The 25868-nt window shown below is 37.7% G+C and overlaps 1 protein-coding gene across 6 annotated transcripts in view; it reads right to left on the reverse strand.

The window, feature by feature from the left end:
• The window catches only part of ERCC6 (ERCC excision repair 6, chromatin remodeling factor), an 89495-nt gene that overhangs the window by 30529 nt on the left and 33098 nt on the right, over positions 1-25868 (reverse strand). For all 6 annotated transcript variants that reach the window (XM_032266826.1, XM_032266823.1, XM_032266828.1 and 3 more), the window contains exons 6-8: positions 25332-25460; positions 20044-20202; positions 12757-12892 (exon numbers count right to left, since the gene is read on the reverse strand). In XM_032266826.1, coding sequence (XP_032122717.1) covers positions 12757-12892; positions 20044-20202; positions 25332-25460 — 424 coding nt within the window. The remainder of the gene's footprint in view (positions 1-12756; positions 12893-20043; positions 20203-25331; positions 25461-25868) is intronic.

The raw sequence follows: 25868 nt of genomic DNA on the forward strand, positions 1-25868 counted from the left end.
ACAAAGGCTCAAAATAAAGGGATGGACGAAGATTTACCAAGCAAATGGAGAGCAAAAAAAAGGAGGAGTTGCAATTCTCATCTCTGATAAATTAGACTTAAAAGCAACAAAGATCATAAGAGACAAAGAGGGACATTACATAATAGTAAAAGGATCAATGCAAAAAGAAGAGCTAACGATCCTAAATATATACGCACCCAATACAGGAGCACCCAGATACATAAGGCAAGTTCTTAATGACTTACAAAGAGACTTACCCTCCCACACAATAATAGTGGGAGACTTTAACACCCCATTGTCAACATTAGACAGATCAACCAGACAGAAAATTCACAAGGATATCCAAGACTTGAACTCAGACCTGGACCAAGCAAACCTAATAGACATTTACAGAACTCTCCACCCCAAATCCACAGAATATACATTCTTCTCAGCACCACATCACACCTACTCTAAAATTGACCACATAATTGGTAGTAAATCACTCCTCAGCAAATGCAAAAGAACGGAAATCATAACAAACAGTCTCTCAGACCACAGTGCAATCAAGTTAGAACTCAGAATTCAAAAACTAACCCAGAACCGCACAGCTTCATGGAAACTGAACAACTTGCTCTTGAATGTTGACTGGATAAACAATGAAATGAAGACAGAAATAAAGACGTTCTTCGAAACCAACGAGAATGAAGACACAACATGCCAGAATCTCTGGGACACATTTAAAGCAGTCTCTAGAGAAAAATATATAGCAATAAGTGCCCACATGAGAAACAAGGAGAGATCAAAAATTGACACCCTATTGTCAAAACTGAAAGAGCTAGAGGAGCAAGATCAAAAAAACTCAATGTCTAGCAGAAGACAAGAAATAGCTAAGATCAGAGCAGAACTGAAGGAGATAGAGACACAAAAAACCCTTCAAGAAATCAATAAATACAGGAGCTGGTTTTTTGAAAAGATCAACAAAATAGACAGAACACTAGCCAGATTAATAAAAAAGAAAAGAAAGAGAATAACCAAATTGACGCAATAAAAAACGATAAAGGGGATATCACCACAGATTCCACAGAAATTCAAACCATCATCAGAGATTATTACAAACAACTCTATGCACACAAACTAATAAACCTGGAAGAAATGGATAAATTCCTGGACACTTGCCTCCTGCCAAGCCTAAACCAGGAAGAAGCCGAAACCCTGAACAGACCCATAACAAGGTCTGAAGTTGAGGCAGCAATTAAGAGCTTACTACCCAAAAAAAGTCCAGGTCCAGATGGGTTCACAGCTGAATTCTACCAGACATACAAAGAGGAGCTGGTACCATTCCTTCTGAAACTATTCCAAATAATACAAAAAGAGGGAATTCTTCCCAAATCATTTTATGAGACCAACATCATCCTGATACCAAAACCCAGCAGAGACTCAACAAGAAAAGAAAACTTCAGGCCAATATCCATGATGAACATAGATGCAAAAATCTTCAATAAAATACTGACAAGCCAACTGCAACAGCACATCAAAAAGCTTATCCACCATGATCAAGTAGGCTTCAACCCGGGGATGCAAGGCTGGTTCAACATACGCAAGTCTATAAACATAATTCACCACATAAACAGAATCAAAGACAAAAACCACATGATTATCTCAATTGATGCAGAGAAGGCCTTTGACAAAATTCAACAGCCCTTTATGCTAAAAACCCTCAATAAGCTAGGTATCGATGGAACATATCTCAAAATAATAAAAGCTATTTATGACAAACCAACAGCCAATATCATACTGAATGGGCAAAAACTGGAAGCATTCCCCTTGAAATGTGGCACCAGACAAGGATGCCCTCTCTCACCACTGCTATTCAATATAGTATTAGAAGTTCTCGCCAGAGCAATCAGGCAAGAAAAAGAAATAAAGGGCATTCAAATAGGAAAGGAGGAAGTCAAACTGTCTCTATTTGCAGACGACATGACTGTATATCTAGAAGACCCCATCGTCTCAGCCCCAAACCTCCTGAAACTGATAAGCAACTTCAGCAAAGTCTCAGGATACAAAATCAATGTGCAAAAATCACATGCATTCCTATACACCAATAACAGACTTAAAGAGAGCCAAATCAAGAACAAACTTCCATTCACAATTGCCACAAAGAGAATAAAATACCTAGGAATACAACTAACAAGGAATGTAAAGGACCTCTTCAAGGAGAACTACAAGCCACTGCTCAACGAAATAAGAGAGGACACAAACAGATGGAGAAACATTCCATGTTCGTGGTTAGGAAGAATCAATATCGTGAAAATGGCCATACTGCCCAAAGTAATTTACAGATTCAATGCTATCCCCATCAAGCTACCAATGATCTTCTTCACAGAACTGGAAAAAACCACCTTAAACTTCATATGGAACCAAAAGAGAGCCTGCATAGCCAAGTCAATTCTAAGCAAAAAGAAGAAAGCGGGGGGCATCACACTACTGGACTTCAAACTATACTACAAGGCTACAGTAATCAAAACAGCATGGTACTGGTAACAAAACAGAGATATAGACCAATGGAACAGAACAGAGGCCTCGGAGGCAACACAACATATCTACAACCATCTGATCTTTGACAAACCAGACAAAAACAAGCAATGGGGAAAGGATTCCCTGTTCAATAAATGGCGTTGGGAAAGCTGGCTAGCCATGTGCAGAAAGCAGAAACTGGACCCCTTCCCGACACCTTACACTAAAATTAACTCCAGATGGATTAAAGACTTAAACATAAGACCTAACACCATAAAAACCCTAGAAGAAAATCTAGGCAAAACCATTCAGGACGTAGGTGTAGGCAAGGACTTCATGACCAAAACACCAAAAGCATTGACAACAAAAGCCAAAATAGACAAATGGGACCTGATCAAACTCCACAGCTTCTGCACAGCAAAAGAAACAATCATTAGAGTGAATCGGCAACCAACAGAATGGGAAAAAATTTTTGCAGTTTACCCATCTGACAAAGGGCTGATATCCAGAATTTACAAAGAACTAAAACAGATGTACAAGAAGAAAACTAACAAGCCCATTCAAAAGTGGGTAAAGGATATGAACAGACACTTTACAAAAGAAGATATACATGAGGCCAACAAACATATGAAAAAATGCTCATCATCACTGGTCATCGGAGAAATGTAAATCAAAACAACATTGAGATACCATCTCACGCCAGTTAGAATGGCAATCATTAAAAAATCTGGAGACAACAGATGCTGGAGAGGATGTGGAGAAATAGGAACACTTTTACACCGTTGGTGGGATTGTAAATTAGTTCAACCATTGTGGAAGACAGTGTGGCGATTCCTCAAGGACCCAGAAATAGAAATTCCATTTGACCCAGCAATCCCATTACTGGGTATATATCCAAAGGATTACAAATCGTTCTACTATAAGGACACATGCACAAGAATGTTCATTGCAGCACTGTTTACAATAGCAAAGACCTGGAACCAACCCAAATGCCCATCGATGACAGACTGGATAGGGAAAATGTGGCACATATACACCATGGAATATTATGCAGCCATCAAAAACGATGAGTTTGGGTCCTTTGAAGGGACATGGATGAACCTGGAAACCATCATTCTCAGCAAACTGACAGAAGAGCAGAAGATCAAACACCGCACGTTCTCACTCATAGGCGGGTGTTGAACAATGAGAACACATGGACACAGGGAGGGGAGCACTACACACTGGGGTCAGTTGGGTGGAAATAGGGGAGGGAGGGTGGGGGGTGGGGAGCTGGGGAGAGATAGCAAGGGGAGAAATGCCAGATGTAGGTGATGGGGAGGAAGGCAGCAAATCACACTGCCAAGTGTGTACCTATGCAACAATTTTGCATGTTCTTCACATGTACCCCAAAACCTAAAATGCAATAAAATAAATGGGGAAAAAAATAAAATAAAAATAAAAATAAATAAAGAAAATATATTAATTTAAAACAAAAGCAAGAAAATCCAGAGACAAGGCAGACAAACCTAGGATCTCTAACAATGTATAACATGAATTCCAGAACAGAGTGGAAATGATATAAAAGCAATTACTTTAAAATGATAGAAAAAGGCCAGGTACAGTGATTCACACCTGTAATCTCAGCACTTTGGGAGGCTGAGGTGGGTGGATTGCCTGAGCCCAGGAGATAGAGACCAGCCTAGGCAACATGGCAAAACCCTATCTCTACAAAAAATTTTAAATAGCTGGATATGGTATCAAGCACCTGTAGTCCCATCTACTCAGGAGGCTGAGGTGGGAGGATCCTTTGAGCCCAGGAGGTTAAGGGTGCAGTGAGCAGTTATGGTGCCACTGCACTCCAGCCTGGGCAACAGTCAGACTCTATCAGAAAAAAAAAAATTCTCCATAAATGGAGCCAAGATCTGAATCTACAGAGCAAAACATCTCCCAGAGTGTCAGGCAGAGACACACAAAAAAGACATATCTGTAGACATATCCTACTAGATGTCTGAATTCCAAAGAAAAAAACAAATAAAAACAGCCAGGCAAAGTGGCTCATGCCTGTAATCTTAGCACTTTGGGAGGCTGAGGCAGGAGGATCACTTGAGGCCAAGAGTTCAAGACCAGCCTGAACAACAAAGCAAGACCCCTGTCTTGACAAAACATAAAAAAATTAGCAGTGCATGGTGGTGCATAGCTACAGTCCCAGCTACTTAGCAGGCTCAGGCAAGAAGATCCCTTGAGCTCAGGAGTTTGAGGCTCCAGTGAGCTATGATCACACTACTACATTCCAGGCTGGGCAACAGAGTGAGATTTCAACTCAAAAGAGAAAAATATTTTAAAATATTAGGAGAAAATACCATAGCTTCTAGTCAGAAGAAAATAGAAAAAGAAAATATAATCTTCAGAGGAAAAAGACTCTGCCTGCATTATACATCTTTTCTGCAACACTAAAAATGTCTGAAGGCAAAGAGGAAATCTTTACATAATTCTAAGAAGGAAAAGCGGTGACCATGCATTCTGCATCAATCCAAACTACCAGTCATGCTTGAAGAAGAAAATAAATTCCAGCTTCAGATAGGCAAGGATTTGGAAGACTAGTCACCAAGAGATGGGCTAGCTATAGTACACTGTACCCACACAGCAGAGTGGCACAGTTGTGGACAGAACAGGAAGGCATGCACAGATACTGCACCCTGAAGAAGGGAAGACAGCAATGCTCCTGCTCCACATTCCTACCACAGACCATGCTCACAGCAGCTCCCTAAGGAAGGACAGAGGGGTCATCACTAACCCCATTTTACAGACGAGGGAACTGGGACTTGGGGATGGTAACTAATGTACCAGGTCACGCAGCTGCTAAGTGGTGGAGTCAGGATTCAAATGGAGAAAGGCAGCCAAATCCAAAGCTAGTATTATTAATATTAGGCTACACTACCTCCTACTAAACTATAAAAGAAAAAAATTTAAAAGATTTTATGTGACATATATACCATTTCTTAAAAATCATTAACGCATAATGACTATGCCTAATAAAGCCTAAATATTAAACACTTAAGTATGAATGAAACTGTTAAGAAAGGATCTAAAATATTAAAAGGCATATATTTTTAAGTGTTACTGTAATTCCTGTTTAGTTTCATAAAAGCTGGGGTGAGATTAGGAGAAAATAAAGGTGGACTAAAAATCTCATTCTGTCCAATGGTAGAATGGGACACAGGCAATAGATAATGCTGAGTTCTTAACCATGTGATAAAAATATGTCAAAATACATTTGTCAAAACTTTAAGCTAATTACTTAGTAACAGTTGCTACTTCCACATAAATAATAGAAAATAAATAGAACATAGAACTCTCAAACCATTATAGGGAAAAATAATAGAAAATAGCAAAAATTAGGAGAAAACAGAATAAGCAGAAAACAAGGTATCAGGTTTCAGACTAAACATGGTAACCCACCACAAGACAGTGGGTTATTAACAGTGAGACATTCCACTGGGTAAGGCAAAAACCTAGGCTTGTGTTTAAAAGAGACCCAAACAAGACTGGCACTCAAAGTTGTAATATCGGAATTATCAAAGATATAGCAAAGAAATGCAAACGAAAAAAGGCCAGGATTAGCAATATAAATATGAAACAAAAAGGAGTGAACAGAAAGAAGAGGGATATTTTATATTTTAATGGGGATGCCACAGTAAGAAAACAGACCCCTGAACCTTTACCTACCAAAAAGCACAGCAATAAACACAAAAGCAGAGCCCTTAGAGCTGCCTGTCAAAGTGTCACACCCACAGCCTACCCAGAGAGCTGACCACAGACTCTCTTAGAGGGAAAGTAAGATCAAAGAAAACAAAATGTTTAAAAAGAGGACGCAAAGGATTTGAGTATCACCATCAGAGCTTCTTTTAACAGTGATCAGCAGCACTTTATACAAAGAATATTCATTCTTTACACTCTATTAAGAAAGGCTGAAATCAAAATGAGCAGTCAACATAACCTGCTAAAAAAGGAAAATGAGAGAATTAGTAACATAAAAATTAGTGGATATTAAAAAAAACCTGGTAGAATTGATAAAGCAAAATAATAATTACACTTTGGAAAGACTAAACCAAACAAATCTCTGAAAAGTCAGCCCAAAGAACAGACTCAGATGTACAGCATCAGAAATGTCAAAGGAACACAATTACAGATGTAGGGAATACAAAACCGGTGACCAATATACATGCCACAAAATCTGAACATTCTGACAGAGATGACAGCTAAAAAATTCATAGCCAAAATGTACCCAAGAAAAATCAGACCAACAGAACAAAACAATACTGAAGACTGTGAAAAAGATGTTATACTCTTCTCACCAAAAGTCTGCCAGACCCAAAGGGTTTCATAAGTAAAGTAGGAATAGATCCTGTTATAAAGTAGGAATAGATCCTGTTACTGAAATTGTTCCAAAATACAGGAAAGAATGCATTCCAAATGACTGTTACAAGGCTAGCAAACCCTGTTTTCAAAACTGACACAGCACACTTACATGTGTGTATATACTCCTCTAAACTAGAGGGCCATTACTTTACAGATAAAATCTAGTAGTATATTAACCTAATAAGGCTTATCACAGGAATACAAGAACAGTTATCAGGAAGCCTAATATGATTCATGTAATCACAATTATACAAATTTTATAAAATTCAACATCTTCAAAAAACGGCAATTTTATCAATATCTTCTTAAAGAATTAGGATTAAAATATGTTTTAATTCAACAGAGAAAGGCTAAGAAAGTCTGAAAGAACAAAACAAAGAAGGGAAACTGTCTTCTCGTATGTTGTAATTCATGTGACACTCAAAGAGTTAATACAATCGCTGCAGAGAATAACCACCATGCCTGGACCTATTAATAATTTGACAGGTATATGTCATATTTTTATTACAATTATGACTACTCATCTTTCATCTTTCCATTCACAATATTCAACACCTGCACAATGCCATATTGAAGGCCACACCTGAAAGAACCATTTCCTGACTTTTGACCTCACAAGAATATAGCGATAAACATCTTGGGATACACAACAGCCTTAAAAGCACATGTACAGGTTCCTTCAGGACTCCCTCACAACCAGCCCCACTCAGCTGCTGGTGCCACTGAAGAAGGCAGTCTGCCCAAAGAGGTACCATCCACCTCCAGCACCTCACCTGGTCAGTCCTGCTACCTTTAGAAGCCAACACTGAAGTAAATTCTGGACATCGCCTAGTGTAGCTAGAGGTTTGCCACAATTACCAAATGAGACACCAAGCTTCTTAAATGTATACCACTGGAATGATGTTTAGTTGCTTTTTTTTAAATTACACATTAAGATCTGGGGCACATGTGCAGATCATGCAGGATTGTTACACAGGTATACATATGCCATGGTGGTTTGCTGCATCCATCCCCCCGTCATCCACATTAGGTATTTATCTTAATGTTATCACTTTCTTATGCTTGCTTAAGGATTGAAGTTTATTTAGAAAATTCTAAATATTATTACAGCTATAGAAATGTTAACTAAAGAAATACAAAACTTCGACTGTGTTCAGGAAGATGTACTGTATTAATGATTAACAAGAATTAAAAAGATGCATATATAAAAAGAACAAGAAATTGTTCCAAATGTTCCAATTGAAAATATATTCTCCACTTAGCCACTGGGTAAAACCCCATCTAAGACCATTTGTTATTATCTATCTGATTCAATCACAGAATTCTATAGCTGCCTAGACTGGAGTTTCAATAATGGTGAATTGTTGAATATTATGGACGTCTCTATCCAAACACTTAAGACAAATCATCTCGGGCGGTTTCAAATTAAAAGCTTGTAAAATATGTAACCTCTCTTAGTTTTTGCAATTAATAGGGTACATCTGCAATTAGCCTGACTTACTGAATGCAGTGCTGTTGTCATTAAAAGATGTCTGTGAAAGTGCTGCTGTTATTATGGAGGCTCAAGAGACCAATCCCTCCTAGAGGGCAAACAGTGGACTGGTGGAAAACAACAGCCATAAATCACACTGTCAGGCGGTGGGGAGAGGAGCGAAGCACAGGCACATGAAGGCCATTCACGGGAAACACTGTACAGCCGCTTCCTAGGCAGGATTTACTGCACCTGTAATTAATTAAAATTTCCTTCAAGCTAAATCTTTAATAAACAAGGATTTGTGCTGACAATAAGAAAAAAAGGGCTCCAGCAACATAATTTCACAATATACCTCACAGAATAAGCCCAGCATCTATCAAGTCTTCTATCAGCTGTATACTGACTCTAAAGTTAATAGGAATGTTACCACTTTGCATTCTATTATAATTTGTGTACTTAGAATGTGTCTGAAACATTTCAGATGCTTGAGGGATAATGTGGCCCCTTTCTCTTTTTTTGTTTTTTACTCCCTTCTAGCTTTTTAAAAAGCCACGTCTTTTTGCTCCAGTGTTTCAGAAAACAAGCCCTTTTAAAGAACATGTGATGGGAGTTTGATCAGATGGCCGTGTTTTTGTGTCATTTGCTTTTTAATCACACCCTGCACTTCATTCTTTCCATTTGGGGCCAAATGTATCTAAACATGAGAATAAAAGGTCTAGATGATGTTGAATGACCATGAACATTCTTAATAAAGTAGATGTGTACTTTCTCTCTAGACTACATATTCAGTCAATCAGGAATGCCTAATTCAGCATCTTTTCTTTTCTCAACTACTGAGGTGAAGAGGCCAAAATATTCTTTGTTTCTAACACCAGCAAGAATTACCTGAGTAAATGTTACCTATTAGGGACCACACTGAGCTCTTCATACATACATATTAACCCAAAAAGTCCTCACAAGCTTATAAAAACTTACCCATTTTACAGGTGACCAAATCAGGCTCAGAAAAGCAAGTGACTTGCCCAGGGTTACAAAGTTATAAAACAATGGATCCAAGATTTGAACCCTGGCCTGTTAAGCACAAAACCAATGCACTTAAAACTGCATGCTCTTCTTGCTTTTCCCACTCTTAAGCATCCACATGATCAAAATGAGACAAAATTCTTTACATTATCTAAAATGTTATAGTACTAGATCCTACATAGCAAAAAAGAAAAAAAAAAAGAAAAAAAGAAAGGGTAGGAGAGAGACAACTGTTTCAAAACATAAGCAATTGCTCATTATGTATCTTCCAATAAATTGAAAAAAGGATCCTTAATCATTAAATAAACTTGACAACACAGTGCTAAAGATGTCACCGCCTACTATGAGTAATGGGATAGATACCACAAGACTACATCCTTTCATTATGTCTTCATTTATTACATTTTCTTTCCCCAAGGAAACAGTTGGCTTTTTAAGGTTAGTTAAAAACATCATACCTATGTTTTTTTGGAGCCCTAGCAACATCAAACACCTGAAATGCAGTGTTTATGGTTGTTTTAACAAATAAATATTAATCAACTCACATGAAAGTTGCTCTATATTAGAAAAAAGAATCACAAAACAAAATGAGAAAAAGGAAATCTTGACCTTTTATTAAATGAGATTTCAAGTGACCATTAAGAGATTCAGGAGTCTAAAAATTTCTTTATCAGATTTCATAATGTGGTTGAAACTATCAGCTGTATATTTTTTTGCATGGCTGCTGGGTATGCATTTGACAACTCTAAATTATGCTGCCAATCAGAGACTATTAACAGAGCTAATATAGGATCAAAGGGTAAGAGAGGTAGGAAGCTAAAGGGCAATTTGGGGAAGAAGAATGACAGATACGCTCTATTGAGAAACTGACCATTTGATATTTTTCCAAATGAAAAATTTTTTTAAATTTATGTCATACCAACTACAACAAAGCATTTAGAAAATAAAGATAATCTACTTGAATGATAAGCAAAACTATTCTGGCATTATTATATTTTTAAATATTTCTAAAGAGAAATTCTCTTCTCTTCCCTGTTCTGTTCAGTATTGAATGTTCCAATGTCAGAGTACCATTATTAAATTTAAGACAAGACAGCCAGTGGGCACAGAAAGCTCACCCACTGCAAAAAGAAATCACAGATGATAAGGACGTCAGGCATTAGATGCTGAGTTAGAGAACAAACCACCATAAACAGAATTTTTAAAATTAGAAGAAGAAATATAGACTCTATTGCAATTTAATACACGTGTAAGCTAGCAGGTAGGCATGTGTGGTGACAAAGATCTGCACATACACAGAGGACAGAAGGTACAGAGGAAGCAAATACCCCTTCAGCAGCTGAAGCCAGAAACCAAAGTTATAATCTTAGAAATGTCAACAGAAAGGCCTATGGAAAGGAGCTATTAATACATTTTCAATGTGTTATCACTGCAAATAATAAACCAATGTTAACACGAATAAAAAGTAAAAAATATAGGGCTTCTAAGTCAAGAATATGGTTTGACAGGTATAAAAGTACATCTTTTCTATCTTTTGCCTAACAGTTTACATCTTTAGTGATCTGAGATACTTTATAATGGAAAAGGAACCGTAGGAAGAGAGTTAAGAGTCTGAGTAAAAACACAAGGAAACTGTAATGCTGCTTTTCCTCAAAAGTTAAGTAAGAATCTTCAAGTTGAAGTCCTTGGTAAACTGTAAAACACTGAAAAAATTATTAACAATCATATGTATGCATGTGTCTGGTACATAAAACAACCTCAGAAGGTAGAACCACTGCAACCAAAACTGAAGTATCTCTTCTTATAAGTTTGCTCTCCAAAGTTAAGGAAGCAAATTTCACCAAGTTCACTGTAAATTCTATTTCCATAATGAGTCCATGTATGTGGTTTACATGAAGGCAGTTCTTCAGACTATGGTGACAAAGGGACTGGCAGTAAGCCACGATCCAGGTGAAGGTGTCCAATGCACAGACTTTACTACTCCAAAAGAAAATAAAAGAAAAAACAGTTTTTAAAATTGCCTTTATAAGGCAAACATCAGCTAATGAGTCCTGCTACAGGATTTGGCAGCACAAAACACTAAGAGATGTTAACAGTTTAACAGAAAGGAAAAAGGAACCACGAATGTTCTACAAGGGTAATAACAGGATAGTTTAAAGTTTGACAAACAATTTAAGGTTGACAACACAACAATTTAAACTGTTATTATCTTCATACTGCTAAAAATCACTTTTTATAACTCACAGCATTTACCCTAATTTATTAATTATCTTAATTCCAGTTTATTTTCCACTTATCACTTAAAATTCTGGGCAAGGTCAGTTGGTTTTAACAGTAACAGTGTAAGCAAGATTCTGTCTCGCCTTATTTGAGCTACCAAACCATAGATCTTCCTGAGTCACTTCTATCAAAAGTTTGCTTCTCCACGAACACAAATACAACAGGAAACCTGGAGTTTCATGGTTCCCGTGCATCTGTCTCCGTGAGGCAAACATTCCATAGCCCTTGCAGCTGGCACTGCTTTCCTGGGGCCCAAGAACTCACTCAAGAGCTCAGAAGACTCAGGAAAGCACAAACTAATTCCTAACAGACTGCTGCTTCTCTTCAATAATGTAACCTGCAAATCCACAGTGAAACTGTATGATTACTATTTATTCAGCAAATGCTTATGAATCACCTGGGATACAAAAATGAATCAGACATAGTCCCTACTCAACAGAGCTCACAGTCTGGTTGGTTAGACAGATGAGAAGAAAAAAAGAATACAACATATCTGTGCTACCCACAGGAGCACAGATGAAGTTCCTTCTTGATACTGTGATGTTACCAAACTATAAGTGAAGAAGTACAACTGTCTATACGTGACAATCAAGGATTCAGGGAACAAAATACAACTAAAAGCAACAATACTTGCAAAATTCTCAAAATGGAAGGTTTCTTCTTTCATTCATCAAAAACAGGATTTAAAAGCATATTAATGAATGCATTTACCCGTTAAGAGTTGTTATTTTACTTTTGTATCCACCTTCCTAAAGCTGTTTAAAGCTGCTAATGCCCAGAGTCTCTCCTTACTGGATACAGCCACCTGACTTATGACTCTAACCCACACTGCCAGGCTTGTGCCCTGTTCGCTGGACAACAGACACATTACAACACCACCACAGACTGTTAGAACAATAAGGCCTATAATCATAACTGTTCTGAAAACACAGAGCTCTGAAGGAAGTGAGTAATAATAACTTTAAATGCAGGAAAGAAACACAAGAATACACATTTGGGAAATACATGGATCAGAGAAAAACCAAATATGTAAAATGGAGGGCTTTAAAACAAAACGAAAAGGTATTGAAATATTATGTTACCTTTTTGTGGGTATAGGAACCAGTTTCATGTAGAATTGCCACTCTGAATGGAGGCCACCACGTGTGAAATTCCTTCACCCACTGATGCATCACTGTTGTTGGACAGACAATTACAGTTGGACCCAGCCCCTCAAACCTGCATCCAAAGGTCCAAGAAGAAAACAACCATGAAAGAGCATATACAGTCATCAACTGCTCAAACCATCCCCAAAGCAAACAAACAAAAAACTTAGTTCAAAAAAGAAAATGCAATCTATGGAAAATTATCGATATTTTCTTTAAGAAAAAATTACTGAGGTTAAATCCAGTAAGTAAACTCTCTTATAATCCCATTCATCAATTAGTGGATATAGGTGTTAAGGGAAAACATTAAATAATACATTAAGAGCTATAACATCTATAATAACATAAAATGAAAAAAATACTATTTAACAAAAATACTCTTCTTTTCCCTTCTATTACAGATTAGTGAAGTTTTTACACAGTGTATCTTAACCTAAATGAACATAATAGGATCTTAAATTTGTCTGAAGCTTGATAGTCTACCAAGAGTTTTCAACCCACAGAATTTCGGTCTCACTGCCCTGCGAAGCAAGCAGGCCAGAAATGCTCTACTGATGGGGGCTCAGAAGGCTGGCATGGCCCAGGTGACATGGTTACCAGGGGACGGAGGGCTGCCCAGTGGCCAGTCTTCGCTTCCTGCAGCCTGTCCTCACTACACCACCCCACCCTGCCTGCTCCTCCAAGCCATGAAAGCGCCGTTGAGGAGCATCCCAGTGAGTGTTCTCTGCTGGGAAGACCACACCGACTGACCAAGTGCAACCTGGCACTGCTGTGTGGGGAGGCAGTTAAGCAGCAAAATCAAGAGCCTTAACAGCACTCATGCGTTGACTCAGTGATCCCAATGCAAACATTTACACTGCATGGACTCAGCAATCCCAATGCAAACATTTATGCATTGGGATACACGCTGGAGCACTCTTTATACAGAGGAAAAAGTGGGGACTACCTACATCCATAGCGAAGAGGAAGGCTGAATGAACTACCCCATTTCTTTAACACAGCACAGGCCAGTGGTTAGGGGCACTGCCTGGATCTGAATCCCAGCTCTGCACACACTGTATGATCTCAGGCACACTATTTAACCTCTGGGAACCTCAGTTTTTCATTTCCAAATGCGAATAGCAGTATTGATCTTATAGGGTTATTATGAAGATTAAATCAGTTAACATCTTTAAAGTGCTTAGAACAGGACCATATGAAAAATACTATAAGATTCTGTTAAATAAGATGGAATATCATGTAACTATTAAAAATCATTTTGAGGAATAGTTAATAATCTGGAAAAATGTTCATCATAATTTCTAAAAATTATATATGGAATCACCCCAATTTCCTTAGACGTAAGTATAGGTGGACAAACTGGTTGTAGCCATTGTCTCAATATCCATTCTCCTCTCTCTTCTTCTTGAAGAAACTGATTTCCGCAGGTGCCCCTCCTTCTTCCTTCCTGCAGACACAGCTTATGGGACTCTGACCACTGCCTGGCTCAGGAGCAGGAATCCTGGCTCATCCATAGCCTGTCAGTGCATGGTACTCCCCTGAAATTCTCACTAGTCCATAAAGCTGGCCTGGCAAGACTGACGGACTGTGTAAGGAAGAATTACATTCTAGGTTGGGAGAGAGTTTTCTCTCCTCGTCTCTCTGGCTACGTGTACAGACCAATGGTCACTGGGTAAGGGGATCTAATGATCACAAGGAGACCTGGCCTTAGGCAAAGGTCTGGGTCCCTGAAGACAACATTGGGCTGCTGATCATGCTGTGCCCACCAGCCGCCTCCTCTGTAGGTTTCTTGGTACACCATACATTTGTGAACATTTAACCGAATTTGAGGCCAGGTTTCACTTAGGTGCAAACACCCTGATACATCCTACACTGTATTCCCTATCTGCATCTGCACTCCTCCTGCCCTTCTGGGACACTGAGACAAGTGTCCCTTTTCTTGTTTGAGACCAATTCCTTTACCTAAACTCTTGAGCTTATATCTCCAGGAGCAACACTCCCATTACTGTAGCCAATTTATCTTCAGTCTTGCAGGGGTTTGGGTGCCAGTCAGTGCTTAAGACAAAAATTAAGCAGAAGTCAAAACTAACTGTGGCAACCTCTTCAACAACATACTCAGCTCATGCTATAAGAGGCAACTAAGAACTGGGACTGACTGAGGGCACCACAGGCCCATATGCATTCCTCTCGCACACCTGGAGCAGAGTCACTGTACTCTGCACACTGTCATTCCTCCCCTCCACTCCGTTTTCCTGCCCACAAAGATGCTGACTATGGGAAGCAAAATGCATATACATTACTCCACTGTATAAACTAACCCCATGCTCTCACTAATTCCCACAATTTCAATTCTAGATGCTGGTAATACCATATCTAGGTCTCCAGCCCAGATTACTCTTCTGAACTCCAGACCACCACACACTAGATATCTCACTGCTGACTGACACCACATACCATCCTTCCCAACATGGCTGTCCTCTGCCGCCATGTTTACAATCCACTGCGTAGAACTTTCCCCACTGCCCAGGTGCCCAAACCAGAAACCAAGGCCTCATCCTTGAGCCAACCTGCTTGCTCTTCACCATGAGCAACCTACACTGAGTTCACATCATTTTTACCTCCTGACTCCTTTCAGTAGCCATGTCTCTCCCTCTACACTGTTGCTATGCCAGTTCCAGCCACTCTCCTCTCTCATCTGGGTTATTGCATCTTCGAGAATCATCATTTCAAACAGCAAAATCTGAATTCCTCATCCCCTCACTTCAAAACCTCTAAAGGCTGCCCACTGATCTTGGGACAGAGACTAAACACCTGGACCCGGCCTATGAGGCTGCTTGGTTCTCCAGCCTTACCTCTCATTGCCACTATCCTAACACTTGCTCCTGTGGCCAGCAGCCCCCAGTCGACCTTCACCTGGTCCTGATTACACTCTTACTCCTCCAGCTACCTTCTACTCAACATGCAGATCTCAGCTTCCTCGACAAAGCTTTCCCTGTCCCTTTCTCTATAAATAAGTTAAGGACTCTTCCTTGGTTTACCCCACACTAACCCTGTCAGAACGCAAATCATCTTTACTGTAATTGTATGAGATACTCCCTAAACTCTTTGAGAGAAGAGATAATCTCTTCTTCAAATGATCTCAATGCCTACCTAACAGGAAGCAATTAACAAATACTGACTTTATTAAATTAAAGCATTTTTTAAGATTGGAAGAAAATATATCAACATGTTAAAAGAGATTATTTCAGAGTTGGGGAATCACGTGATTTTTATTTTCTTACTACAGCTCAGAAATAAATGATTCCTGAACTTAAAACAACTTTTGGCCAGGCACGGTGTCTCATGCCTGCAATCCCAGCACTTTGGGAGACCGAGGCGGGTGGATCACCTGGGGTCAGGAGTTCGAGACCAGCCTGGTCAACACTGTGAAACCCCATCTCTACTAAAAATACAAAAATTAGCTAGGCATGGTGGCGGGTGCCTGTAATCCCAGCTACATGGGAGGCTGAGGCAGGAGAATCACTTGAACCCAGGAGGCAGACGTTCAAGGAGGCGAAATCACACCATTGCACTCCAGCCTGAGCGACAACAGCAGACTCTGTCTCAAAAAAAAAAAAAATTTACAAATAAGAGTAAATCATACAGTGCTTAAAATATTAAAAATCATCTACTACACAACTGAAAAGTAATTTGTAGTTCTATAGAAAAACAATAAAATTTTGGTCAAGCCCTAACTTAAATGAGACCTACCCTTATACTCCAACATGACAAAACGCCTCTGTCTACTTTGAAACCCCTGTTGCCTCCAGCTACAGTCATCGTTCCTGTCCTTCATCTGGGTGGAAAGGGTCAAACTACAACAGATTCCGACACTTCCTATGGCATTCCTAGACCATGCTCCTCACCAAGGCAGGACCTATCCAGGTGCCCCTCAAACTCCCTGATGAGAGTGAGACTCTGCCCTGGCCCCTTCCATGGCAGCAATCCTCTCTAAAAGGATTAAATGCACCAACTTCTTTCTATCCTCCAAGGGGAATAAAAGAGTTATCATCAATATGCACTTAGCAGAGATTAGAAAACAACCAATCAAAAGCTGTCCAAAATATTTTACAACAAACTCATATTCAAATAAGCATAAACACATGCATATGTTTTTTCAGGTTACACATCGCTTTTTCCTCTTTTATAATATGCCTTCTACAAACTGCTACATTGATGACTCTAGTACATTCTTCTGGCTGAATATCTATCTGGCATTATCATGATGCCCTTTAATTTCTGCTATTTTCTCTCTAGTAGAAAAATTTTGAGATTTTCACACTGAGTTGAGATCCAAGGGCAGACCCAGATTGTTGCTGGATCACAGCAGGACAATCAACTCCATTAACAGTCACATCATCAACTGAACCACCCTTTCTCAACCCTTAATAGCAGTGAGATGAACATGAGAAATGGCTAAGTCTATTACAGTGATTAGCATCAATTACCAAACAGACTAGAATTCCTTTAATCTCTGATTACCTAACAAATTTAGGGCAAAGCAGTAGCTCCACGGTCAAATACATCAACCTGCTAGTCATACCCAGAACTTAACCAGGAATTACAAAGTAAAATATTTATCCTTGAAAGTTTATTAACTTTAATAATGTTAGAAATTAACAAACTAATTCCAAAACTTTAAAAAATTAACTGAAGTTTGAAAAGTTAATTTTTTTCCTCTTCATTATAAGATTGAGGGAACTATCCTTATAATATGAGTGGCAAAGTGAAAAGAAGGTGGTGTATCCATTATGAACAGGGAACACAGCAACCAGCGTAGATGTTTATTAACCATGTATAATATGCTTCACTATCTTCTAGAAACATGCATACAACATACATTTTTAAAAAACAACAAATCAAACTTCTTTTACCATGAAGTTTCTTGGTATGACACACTGTTTCCATTTCAATGTTCATGGTCCTTAAAATTATAACACTAAAATGATCTCCAATTAGGGACCCTCTACAGTTTGTAAGAGTTCACAGGAAATATACATAGCCAATGAAGCAGTAACAGCTCACACAGAACTTCATTTGACCTTAAGAGTTATTTTTCTGTAAGACATAAATACATAGAACTCCCAAGTTCATCTGGTTCCAGAGGAGGGCGTGTTATGAAGTTGTTAGGAAGATGTGATCCAGTCTGCCATGGCACATGTGAGTGAAGGGGACCACACGCCTCTGTAAACTTCTACTTATGAGGAGCCCAGGTGTTTGTGGTGCAGCACCACATTCTTGCAAGCCACTTCCACCAATACCATCTTAATAAAGACAATCTGGGCTATAGTCCAATATGCCAAATTATTTCATTATAGAGAAGTGGATATAAACATTGATAGTTAATTGATTACAGCTACTATTCATTATTAGCCTTGACTTCATTCTTAGCAGGACTGTCAACACTCAAGAGAGCATGTTTTAATATTTTGATCAAAACTACACTGCAGGGATGATTTTAGGTTTCCTAGGACCTGAGCATTAGACTCCACAGAAGTTTCATGATAACAGGAAGGGAAAGAAAAGAAATGGGAAACAAGAAAATCCCAAAAATCATTTAAGGAAAGAAAAAGTCCTAGAAACCACTTGGAGGAGTTTAGGGTAGTCTAGTTACCAAAACACCCAACAGAGTTGCAGAAAACAAACCAACCAAAGAGTTTACTTGAAACAGAAAAAGCATTTTATTTAAAACAGAAAAAGTATATTTAAAAAATAACAGTCATAGATAAGACAACACTAAAAGCCCACTTTCAACTTTGAGTTTTCCTTTGGTCTGGAATGTTGTCACATGCTTCCAAGCAAAATGTAATAGAATTCTCCTATTTGAAAAAAATCTCCCACTTCAATATAACCTCCTTGTAACAACAACAACAAAATGTTTAGCGTTCAACAATCTCCAAGTGTTTTCTTTCCCTTCCTACATCTGTATAAATGCAACTGGGATTCTAAAATATTCTAAGACTCCAAACACTCCACACATGAAGTACTGATCTGCGAAGTTCACGAAAGAGTAAGAAATAAAAACAAAACACTAAACTCTAAAGACTAAAGAAACGTAATCTTGACTCAGTTTATGGTTCGTATCTGGTTCTCTACTAAGCATTTTGCTGCTGATGAGCTGGAATGTAGAAAGAACTTTCGGCAGCTGCTGACTGTAGGCACACTGACGCTACTGTAAAGGTATCTACGAATCACACGTAGTGAGTGTCTGAGGTTTCCAGGGCACACCTCTCTGGTAAATACCTTGCTCTTACTCTTTACATAAGCCTACTGAAACACAGGAGGTTCAAGACGATGAAATATCCTACATAATTTACCTATCAATATTTTTACCAACACCAATTTCTATAAAGTTAATGTACAGTTTAAATATGGAAATGCTCATAGTACTGTCTTTCAAAATAAAGTATTTCAGTACTACCATACCAAATAGATTAAATGCTTATTTCTTCTGGAATACAAAAGCCTTAATAGTTTATCTAAATTTCTAAAGAGAATAAAGATTAACATCTAAACAGTTTCCTACCATTTTAGGTAGTCACTTAGGTTTCAGCCTTAGAATTTATTACATAAAGTTCATAGATTGGGAAGGGCAGAAAGCACAGGGATCAGACAAACAACTTCATTCAAAAACAAAAGAGAGAGAGAGCTATCTAGAAATGCTATCATGCACACTCATTATAAAGGAAATTAGGGAGAATGGCTTCTTCAAAGCTCCAACTCTCCCCATGAATAGACTTTGTACTTACTGTAATGCTCACCTGGTCTCCTGCCAGAACAAATATTTTAATGTAAAATTTAATAAATGGAACTAAAGGTATTATGTCTAATTTAAAATTCCATATTGTGTAAACTATTGATATTAACATAATTGAGTTTGTAAACAATCCATTTGTAGAAGCTAACCTTAGACATCATATTGACCCAAAATATCTAGTGGGGCTCATCTGCAAAATGAAGCATCAATGCCTGGAATTCATTAAAAGTGTTACATGTTTAATTTCTCCTGCCCTACAGCTCCATTGTCTCGTAAAATTTTTCCTTTGATGTCCCCCACTAAAAGAATTAAAGGAATATTGTAATTGAAATGTCATCAATAATTCACAAGACCCTCCTCCACAGCAATACATCTGATGAAATATTAATTGAGCTCCACAGACTGACAGTCTGCAGAGGAGCACTTGCCTGTAATTTGAACCACGAGTCCTGATCTTGCTGTAGCTCAGACCTGCCAAGAAGGCAATTATCTGGATGGTCTTGCCCAATCCCATTTCGTCTCCCAGAATTCCTCCTGCCTGCTGGCAGTGCAATTCCCACAGCCACCTAACACCTGTCTGCTGGTACCTACAACAACAAACACCAATAAGAAAAGAGAAAATGGCAAATGGTGGATAATACAGATCATAACAGAAAGTACTCATGAATTAATCATTTGGCTAGGTTCTAGTACCAGTCAGAGAAACATGCGGGATGTGTGTTTTACATGAGTATTATATTTATAAGGTCATACATTTTTGATCACCTAGGCATAAAATCACAAATTTTTCTTTACAGAACATTAACACATTTCTAATTAAGCTGATGGATAGGGTAATTAGAGACTATTTCCTTTCTTTTCAACATTAGAAATAGCTTGGTAAACAAGCATAAACTTATTATTTTTTACTCATTTTCTGGGGGAAAAAAATCCCAAATATTTTTCATAAAGTTCCATTAATTTTTCTACAAAAAAAGCAATCAATCTGAAAAGCCTCAAAAAAGCAGGACAGAGAACACCACAACCTACAGCTTATACTGTTGAAAAATCACTTCGTAATCACATTCTCTTATACTAGAAAAAATTAAATTTTAAGGCCATAAACAAGTCTAAATAATAGGGCTGCTCTCGAAATTAGTACATAACAGATGATTTTGTCATATTACTAGCAGATGCAAAAAAGAAGTTTAAAGACCCAACAATACAAAAGGTCTTTTTAATATTTCAAAGCAGAAATTGATTCAGGGATTTTACCATAAGTACAAAAAGATCATAGCTATTAAGATTTTAAATAAGGAATATGGGTCAAAGAGAAATAATTTACCCCCACCCCTGCAAAACACAGAAGTTGATATTTTTCTTTCTCCATCAGTGATATGTTTAATAACCTAAAAATAAAGTTAAAAAAGTAAAAATACAAAAAAATCTTTCTGAATGGAAGAAACACTTAACAACAGGGAATGGTATGAAGATTATATGTCAAGTTAAAAAATCTAAAGCAAAAGTCACTTGAATCAAAAGATGATGGGTTGGATGAGGTGGCTCATGCCTGTAAATCCCAGCACTTTGGGAAGCCAAAGCAGGAGGATCACTTAAGCCCAGGAGTTTGAGACCAGCCTGGGCAACACAGTAAGACCTCATCTCTCTATGAAAAAAAATTTTAGCCTGGAGTGGTGGCACGTGCCTGTAGTCCCAGCTACCTGGGAGGCTGAGGTGAGAGGATCACTTGAGCCATGGAGGTTGAGGCTGCAGTGAACCATGATTGCACCACTGGACTCCAAACTGGGCAACAGAATGAGGCCCAATCTCTAATAAATAAATAAAAAGATGATGGAAGCTAAGGGTTTTTTTTTTTTTTTTTTCCAAATAAAATGTCAAGGCTAAGGGGCTACCCATCTTAAAAGAAGATGGTTTTGTTGTTGTGCTGCCCAAATATTTACCATCTGGCACCTAGTATGTCTATCTAAAATTTCATTTTGGACTTCAGCTCGTTTAACTGGTTTTATTTAATCTCCTCTCAGTAAATATGTCATAATTAACTTTCTCCCAGTATTCTGCAAAGCAATTCTAGAAGTCTGACTCTAGCTGTTCCATTATTACCTATCACAGAAGGAAAACTCTGAATGAGAATTTTGCTGCTTATTAAGTTTGCAAATTATAATACACACACTGGATATGCACCTTGGAGAAAAGGACAAAAAATCAAAACACGATGAAGTCTAGTACAGATACAAGATCATTTAATTTGGGAAGAAGGACAAATTCCAAAAATATGTGGTATGCAATCAGAGAATAATGGCTACTACTTAAGGAGCTGACTGCCGAAGAGGCACCAGGCCAGGTGGTTTGGACACAGCCTCACAATCAACCTGTACAAAGGAGATTATCAGCACACTTTATAGTTAGGAAACAAAAGCTCAGAATGGTTAAGTAATTTGCCAAAGTTCACAGCGCTAGAAAAAAAAAAAACAATGAGCAAGCCAGAGCTGAAATCCAGAATTGTATGTTTCCAAAGTGATTCTGGAAATGACCTAGACCAGTAGTTCTCAGCCAGGGGTAATTTTTCTCCCTGTGGGACATTTGGCAATGTCTAAAGACATTTTTGTTATAACCGAAGAAGTGCAATAATATAGGCCAGAGTAGCTGTTCAATAACTGACGCTGCACAGGACAGTCCCACAGCAACAAATTATTTAGCCCTAAATGTCAATTATGTCAAGGTTGAGAAACCATGATTTAGAAGAAAAGCTGGTTCATGAATTGGCTACACTAGAATAATCTCAACTTTTGAAAAACACATACTGCAAAAAGCTCTCCAAAAAAACTGATGTGCAATTAGTTTCCAGAATCACTAAATTCTAGTCAACTGACCTCTTTTTGGTGAGATACAGAACAACCATGGGACCAGCTCCTTCATTCAAGGAACAAAATCTCCCAGTGATCATTCTGATGTATTACTCCTATACCATACTGTCTCCATCCTACATGGGTCCAGCAACTCTTTTTGCTTGGGGCTTATCAACTTAATTAAAGTGGGAAGAATCTGGAGAGGAGCAATTGAGAAATTATTAAAGGAATGGTAGACAGCATAGGATCCCAGAAGGACTTTGGGAAGGGGTTAAGACAACTAGATTCTCTGTGGCCCAGGAGGGGCAGCAAACAATGTGCTGGGTGTTTCCTCATCTACAAATCTAATCTTCAAGGGCTTTCAAACAACATGTGTGTGTTTATAAGATGATCAGCACTACAAAAATGACATTAAAAAAATATCTTACTAGGCAGCATGTAAGTCATATCTCTAGCAGGATCCACAACAACTAGGGATAGTTACAAAGATAGCGAAGAGTGGCTCTTTCCACACAACACATGAAGGCCCTCAGATGGTATTTAAAGAAAATTCACTTGCAGATTAAAAGCACCAGCCACACAGTTGGTAGATGGTATACATAGCTGGTATTGCTAGATGAGGAGTTAGGAACCTGAGCTCAGGTTTCAGCTGTGCCACTAAATGACTTTGGTTTTATTGTTTCACCTTCCTAATAATAAACAGCATAAAACAATTAGTTTAAATAAAAACATCTTATAGAATCTAGTTTTCAAAATTTTTGAAAAGCATATAAAAATTACTTTTTAGGGACAGTTAAAGATTTTATAAATATAAAACATTAAAAAATCTATTCTGCTATCCCTTGAGACTGAAGCATCACAATGTGACCAGAGATCACTGATGTACCTTGGCACTGCCGTACTAATCCAAGATTACATTTACTAGTGTGGCTGAAAGTAAGGTCAAAAGATTGACATTTGTCATTTGACTCCTAATTAGATAGAGAAGTGTACTTGCTGGGCAAACTTTCATAACAGAAATTTAAAAGTTAAACATTATCTTGCAGAAAACAGTACTTAAATGGCTAATTGTACCTTTTGACTCCCTCGTGTACAACTCTATACCCAGTTAATTCAATTCCACAGAATGCAGCAAACACAGTAAAAAAAATATACCTACAGTTTAAAATTAAATTGGTCTTGCTAAAACATAATCATAAAAAAATGTAGACTCCATCAATCCTATTACTTCTTTTTATATAGCAGAAGAAAATGAACAGAAGTTTTATGACATTTATAAAATATTTAAAATCCTATTTTTGCAGAGATTAAAACAACATAATACTTTACAGGAATGTGCAATTAAGGCTAATTTAAAATATATATATTATTTATATTAAAGAGTTTTGTCAATATACTGAATTCTAAACACATTTAGTAAGCAACATTTATTTATATTAATTGTGAAATATCTTTGCTAGAAAATCCAACATTTATACGAAAATGCACACTCAACTTGATCCTTGAGGATATTTGCCAAATCACTTACTACACACACAAAGAAGTATCCTGTCTTTTTGAAATCAATTTAATCTATAATTTGGCTATCCTTTTGCTAGTACAACACTGATGCTATTTGACCTGTTTCTCAATAAACAATCACTTTAGAGAAAACAGAGTTGCCAATAAATGTGGTCTTTATTTACCTTTCTGTAGTTAATTTTCACTTGAGAGAAGCAATAAGCAAAGCAACCACCTCTCTGCAAATATTATTAAAGATTAGGATTTCAACCTCTCTCTACATGGTTGTTCCTCATCCAGTTATGGCAATCACATCAAGTCATTTCACATCTTTAGAGTATGGCTTTCTATAATGTTTAGTGGGATAAAATAACTACTCTTCACTTTCCACTACCCCCCGTAGAGAAAAAATAAAACTATAACATAAACTCCTTGAGAGAAACTATAAAGAACATGCTGTTTTTAAGTAGACTTCTTCCACAAGTTAAGGGCATGGCTGACAGCTGAATCTATAAAGAAGACTAAACTTAATCATCTTAAAGAAAGAACTTTGCATCCTGCTCTCAACTACAAATTGATGATACAAAAGAGAGAGAAGCTATGTAATGGTTTAACTTCCTAAATGCATCTAAGAAGCCTTCCAAAAGCATCTTGTTAAGTAAATCCCAGGAGTGATGAGACTGAAAATGTTCCTCAGTATTTACATTCACCATGGGAGACTGGCCAGCCCTCACAGACGACGTGCACGCATCTATCAGGGAGCATCCGGTCATCTGCAACGCTTGGCCACTTACACATGAAACTTAACTTCAAATAGCAACTTAATCTTCAAGGTGTTGCCATATCTTCTCTTTTGACTTTAGAATGACATCTACATAAAATATTTAGATGCACATTTGGTCAGTTCAAAAGTATTATACCCTCAGGTACAATATAAGACACTCAAAATACCTCAGAGTTTTTTATTTCCACATAGAAGAAAAAAAAAACCCTTCTTAATACTGATTTCAATATGCAAATATTCCTATTAATCTGATTTAGGAAATTAGGAGTTTGGCACCTTAAAATTACTAAGAACAAAAAAATTATTAAACATCGATGGCTTTTAAACGTGTTGCTTTTAGTCTGCTGAGAAATGTCCATATAGATTCATCAGTTTACAAACATACCCAATGCACCCTTTAGTCAATTTATTATTACCTAATTTTAATGAACAGTGTGTGGCTAAAATTTCATTTGACAGTATCTGTATTTGCAATAAATTGCTGCAAATACCTTCAGGGCCCACAGGTAACTACTACGTAATTCCTAAAATGTTAATTTGTACATAATGGCTTGAAAGCAAATAGGAAAGAACACATGGTACATACTTAAAAAGCTTTTTGAACAGAAAACCTGGCACTTTAAAGCCTTCATCAAATTCCGCGTCGCTTTCCCCCGAGTCGTCCTCCAGCTTCAGACGCTTCTCTTTGTCCTGTAGTCTCAGTTTATTCCATCTTCTACCATAAAAATAAAAATAGTATTTCCATTATTTTAATAACAAGACAGATTTTAAAAGATAGCCTGATAATGTACAAGAAAAAAAAAGCAGGCAAATTAGAATGGTCTCTTAGGTTTCTGCTGCCATTATTACCCAAAACACTGACATTCAAAGAGGAAAAACAATTCTCTTCTCCAGCCATCTCAATTCATATCTTATGTAAATTATTATAGTTGCTCTAGAAATATTTCTTTAAGGTCTCATTTCATTATCAAAACTACTTGCTCCTCTTCTGGCATACCCTAAGGGAAAATTTCTCTGCTAGTTCATAAGACATGAAATTAGTTCTAGAAAAGATTCAGTAAAAATTTCAACATAATTGTCTCCACAACAGCAATACTGTGTAACAAAAATAGATTTTATTTAT

Source organism: Sapajus apella, unplaced genomic scaffold (assembly GCF_009761245.1).
Source record: "Sapajus apella isolate SASKATOON/1434 unplaced genomic scaffold, GSC_monkey_1.0 scaffold161, whole genome shotgun sequence".
Taxonomy (NCBI): domain Eukaryota; kingdom Metazoa; phylum Chordata; class Mammalia; order Primates; family Cebidae; genus Sapajus; species Sapajus apella.